Raw genomic sequence first — 5,285 nt, forward strand, 5'->3', positions numbered from 1 at the left:
TGTTAATGAACTCCTAACATATCTCAAGGAATCGATAAAAATATTCCCAAACGTCGACTCTTTGGTCCAGACACCTTCATACAGCATTTTAAGGTTTCATACGATAGGCCCGATGGTTTTTTCTTCAAAATTTGTATGAAGGATTGTGTGGTCTGCTCCTTGACAACTGCCCACATTCTCCTTAGAAACTTGGTAGAAAAACCATTCGGGCCTATCTAAATATTTTTCAAAAAATCAAGTTGTATTTGTTTTTGGGGATTTCAAAGTTCATGCTTCCGCTTGAGTTGAGCCTGTGAAGATATTTTTTAAATTTTCGTAGGTCATTGCATTCTTGCATTTAAAAAACAAATAAAATTCAATACTGCCCACAACATTCGATTCTTGCAGCTAGTTCTGCTGTATCATCTGGTTTTGGCAGATAAACCCGAGCTCTTACCATTACTCACACTACCACGTGCTACGCGAGTGAACACTCTCTGAAATGAACAACGGTTCATGAACCTCTTCCTCTGCTGCTGATAATGCACAACAAATCATTCATCGCTGTGCCTACCGGCAAGTCGGTAGTATTCTTACTTGCGGTATCACTATCCGAAAGCGATGCGATTACTCAATCACCCGGTGCAACTCGCGCCGCTGATCCTGGCGGTGTTCTTCGGAATCAACGCATGCATCGCCTGCGATGGTCCCGCCTCGGCCGCGGCGAGCAACAAGGCCCGCTACGACCAGTTCCGCATTTACCGGGTGTTCCTGGAGACGGACGAACAGGTTGGAATTATGCAGCAGCTGGAGAACCGCAGCGACAGCTACCAGTTTATGGGCCATGCCGGAACCCGAACCAGAACCTGTCGATTATGGTTGCGCCGCAGAAGATCGCCGAGATAACCGATCTGATGGACCGGTTTCAGATTCAGGGGCAGGTGTTGGTAGGTTGATTTGGTGGATTGGTTTGGTGGGGATCTGCTGAGATTTCAGTTTTACGTTTTAGTTGTACAACATCCAAGAGCTGATCGATGCGCAGGAGTTGACGGTTATGCCAAAGGGAACTGCTCCGGAACAGTTTGATTGGACGCATTACTTCCACCTCGATACGATCCACAAGTGGCTTGATCTGCAAGCTTCAAAGTATCCGGATCTCTTGACCGTTATCCCGCTGCAAGCGAGTTACGAACGCAATCTCATCAAAGGAGTAAAGCTGTCTGCAAAACCCGGTAATACCGCTGTCTTTGTCGAATGCGGAATCCACGCTCGAGAGTGGATCTCCCCGGCGGTTTGCACGTACATCCTGAACCAGCTACTTACCTCGGAGGCCCCCGAAGTCCACGACCTGGCCACCAACTTTGATTGGTTCTTCTTCCCGGTGGTCAACCCGGACGGGTACAAGTACACCTTCGACGCGGATCGCTTCTGGCGCAAAAACCGCCGTCCGTACGGGCTGTGCCGGGGAGTCGACCTGAATCGGAACTTTGAGAGCAACTGGAATGGCATCGGAGCGAGTTCGGATCCGTGTGCGTACGACTTTGCCGGAGGATCTGCGGCCAGCGAGCCGGAAACCCAGGTCATCCAGAACTTTGTCAAGCAAAACGCCCAATCGGCGCGCATCCGGACGTACTTCTCGATGCACTCGTACTCCCAGCTGATCATGTTCCCGTACGGTTACACCACGGACCGGGTAGACAACTACGCCGACCTGGTAGCGATTGGCGAACGTGGCTCGGAGGCGATCCGTAACACCCACGGCAAGCAGTACCTGGCGGGGGCGATGATCGAAACGATCTACCCGTCGTCGGGGGACAGCGTGGACTGGGCGTACGCCGAGTGTGGCGTTCCGGTGGCGTACACCTTTGAACTGCGAGGTCCGCCGGAGAGTACCAACATGTTCATCCTGCCGGCGGAGGAGATCGCTCCAACAGGGGAGGAGACGCTGGCCGCGTACGTGGCGATGCTGGGCGAAGCGAGGAAGCTGGGGTATTATGATGGTGTGGGGCAGAAGGGAGAGTTGTAGAATTGAGATTCGTAGATTTAATAAAAGACTGGAATTGTTACATCGTTTGTTTGATTATTATTCCGACAGATATCGGCTTTGACCTCACCATCATCTTGCATACAAAGTTGTAGGAATTTAAGAAGCCACTCATAACAACGGCTTTTCAGGATTTGTCGACTCTGACTCCTCGATTCCACTGCAACCAGCTCTCCGTGGTTACATAAATCGTAACCACAATGAGAAAGTCATGTTCAAGCTTTCAATTCTGGACGTTCAACGCCATTCATCACGACGACAGAGTCGTTTATTTTCGTCCCACTTATCTTTGTGCAGACTGTTCTTATTAGACAGTAAACAGTCCCTGAGGATCAGTGACTACCTCGCCGTTTACGACCAGTTAAGCCCGAGGTAGACAATACCGCTATTATACGGCTCTCAAGATAAGAGACCGAAGATTCATCTGGCTAGAAAGGCGAAAAACTCCAAAGTCACAGCAACCGAATCTCGGCTGATAAGTTCAATATTGTGATCGTATTGATTGAACGACGTCTCAGAGTCAGTTGAGCAACGATGGCCGGTAAGAAGGGATCAATTACGGGGTCATTCATACCTCTCGTACTAATCGCGTTCGCTTTGGCAGCATCCGAAGACCGAGCCCGCTACGATCACTATCGGTTGTACCGGGTTCAGCTGGTCAGTGACGAGCAGGTGCGGATATTCCAGGACTTGGAAGCCACGAGCGATAGCTGCACCTTTTACGGCCATGCCAGGCAGCCGGGACAGGAGCTAACGATCATGGTGTCCGCCAGCAAGGTGGCGGACTTTGAGGACCTGCTGGATCGGTTCTTGGTCTCGGGAAGGGTTTTGGTGAGATTTTTGTTTTTTTGGCTTCTTGAAGATTTTGTTTCAACCACTTCAACTTTGTAGGAGTACAACATGCAGGACATCATCGACAGTGAAGCCAAGTGGATTAAGCCATTCGAAGGCCCTAATCTTGACTGGGATCACTACCACCACTTGGAGACGATCTACGCCTGGATGGATGAGCTGTCCGCAAAGCACTCCGGCGTAACCGTCCTCAGCTTGGGAACCTCATACGAAGGTCTACCAATCAAGGGGGTCAAGCTCTCCCATCGTCCGGACAACAAAGCGATCTTCGTCGAGGGTGGAATCCACGCCCGAGAGTGGATCTCCCCGGCGACGGCGACCTTCATCCTGAACCAGCTAATAACCTCAACCGATCCGCGAATCGTCAATCTTGCCACCAACTACGACTGGTTCTTCTTTCCGGTGGTCAACCCCGACGGGTACAAGTTCACCTTCGAGGGGACCGCCTCTGGCGCAAGAACCGAAAACCGTACGGCCTGTGTCGGGGCGTCGATCTCAACCGGAACTTCGCCAGTAACTGGGGTGGAATTGGTTCCAGCAATGACTCGTGCAGTTACGACTTTTGCGGCGGATCGGCCTTTTCCGAACCGGAAGCCGAGGCGCTGGCCAACTTTATCCGCGACAACGCCGAAAAGGAGCGCATCCGGACGTACATCGCACTGCACTCGTACTCACAGCTGCTGATGTTTCCTATGGGCACACCCCGCAGAAGGTCCCCAACTACGAACACCTGCAATCCATCACCGAAAAGGCAATTTCGGCGCTGACGGCCGTCCACGGGACCAGCTTCCAGGGTGGGAGCAAGTACGAGACGATCTACCCGTCCAGCGGGGGCAGCATCGATTGGGCCTACCACGAGGGCAAGATTCCGGTGTCGTTGACGTTCGAGCTGCGCGGGCCCCCGGATTCGCAGGACATGTTTATCTTGCCGGCGGAGCAGATTACGCCCGTGGGCGAGGAAACAATGGCGGCGTTCGTGGCGATTGTGGAGGAAGCGGCGCGGTTGGGGTATTACCAGTGATGGTTGCATTTTGAGGCCAAATTCTGAGGATGTTTGTTTTTTAATAAATCAGTTATTAATGCCTTTTCCCGAAACAATTCATTTTGTTTTATTTTTGTTCTAAGCTTGTGTCGGTGTACCATCCGAGCAGTGACGCTATGAAGATCTCTGTTGCTCAGCCTACTTTTCCAGAGTTGAAAAAGTATTTACTTGTTTGAAAAAAGTTTCATTTTCTGTTACATTTAACCCCCGGTACTTGGTCACGTTTTCGTTTGACACTTTTTTAGTTTGTACCCCGTTGGTTGGTCAAAGTCAAACTAAAAAATGTAGTAGTGTGTGTGAACTCCATGTAAAAGGGTGTCAAACTAAAAGTGACCCCGTTCGTTTGACTACAGTTGATGTCAAACCATCGGGGTTTGAGTGTATTACTTTACCCGCCGGTTAAACTTCCGTAGTAACAGTTTAGCCGGGTCCGGTGGTTTAGTGGTTAGCGTGGTAGTCTCTAAACCCCAGTATGGCCTGGGTTCAATCCCAGACGGACCCGGTGGCATTTTTCGTGACGAGATTTGCCTGACCACGCCTTCTATCGGATGAGGAAGTAAAACGTCGGTCCATTTGCGTAAAAGAGGTTTTGGGTGACTCACCACTCATAACCTTCGGACGCCTAGAAATGAGCAGAAACTTGCAACAGGGAACACAAAAGACCCGGGGGTCATTAAAGTGGATTACTTTGCTTTTTAGTAACAGTTCAATCCAGGTTTTTAAGCAAAGATGGCGTTCAAAGTGTGAACGTCCGAAATGTCAGAATCGCTTAGTAGCACCAACATTAGAAAAAAGAATGTGGCTGTCATGCCATGGCACACTTTTTTCGTAATGTTGGTACCACTGCATGACTTTGACATTTCGGGCGTTCACAATTCGAACGCCATCTTCGCTTAAAAATCTGGTTTGAACGAGAAATGTCGAACGTGTGCAAACATTAAAAGAATGTCTGTTTGATGGCAAACATCGTATGATTACCGCATCAAGTCCGTAGTAACAGTTCAATAGGGCGAATCTGCGTTTGTAAACAAGCAGTCTATCCCTTTTGCTCAATTGACTGTTCACGTTAGATAAGAGGGGGATAGACTGCTTTTTTACAAACGCAGATTCGCCCTATTGAACTGTTACTACGGACTTGTTGCGGTAATCACACGACCGTTTGTTTATCAACAAAGCTGCAAACAAAGTGAGAGAGTTTTGATATTTTAAAGCCCACATCCGTCGACTGTCTCTGCAACTGCAAGAAAGACTTCAGAAAAACTCGATTTTGCTCCGAGCGGGAAGGGTTTCGTAATGTTCAAATAAAAATGAAGCTATTTTAGGATTAATTTATTTATTTAACGTTTCTTTCATAAATTTAAAAGACTG

General features: G+C 49.1%; 1 protein-coding gene and 1 pseudogene across 1 annotated transcript; both read left to right on the plus strand.

Moving 5' to 3' along the window:
* Positions 1-529: 529 nt before the first annotated feature.
* Positions 530-2,045, plus strand: LOC6049267 (zinc carboxypeptidase). The gene is given in 3 exon segments (XM_001866022.2): positions 530-823; positions 826-926; positions 989-2,045. Coding segments are annotated over 3 exon segments (1,341 nt in total). The 5' UTR covers positions 530-600; the 3' UTR covers positions 2,006-2,045.
* Positions 2,046-2,261: 216 nt separating this feature from the next.
* On the plus strand, positions 2,262-3,973 carry LOC6049266 (annotated as a pseudogene).
* The last annotated feature ends 1,312 nt before the right edge of the window (positions 3,974-5,285 follow it).

Source organism: Culex quinquefasciatus, chromosome 1 (genome assembly GCF_015732765.1).
Source record: "Culex quinquefasciatus strain JHB chromosome 1, VPISU_Cqui_1.0_pri_paternal, whole genome shotgun sequence".
Classification (NCBI taxonomy): Eukaryota; Metazoa; Arthropoda; class Insecta; order Diptera; family Culicidae; genus Culex; species Culex quinquefasciatus.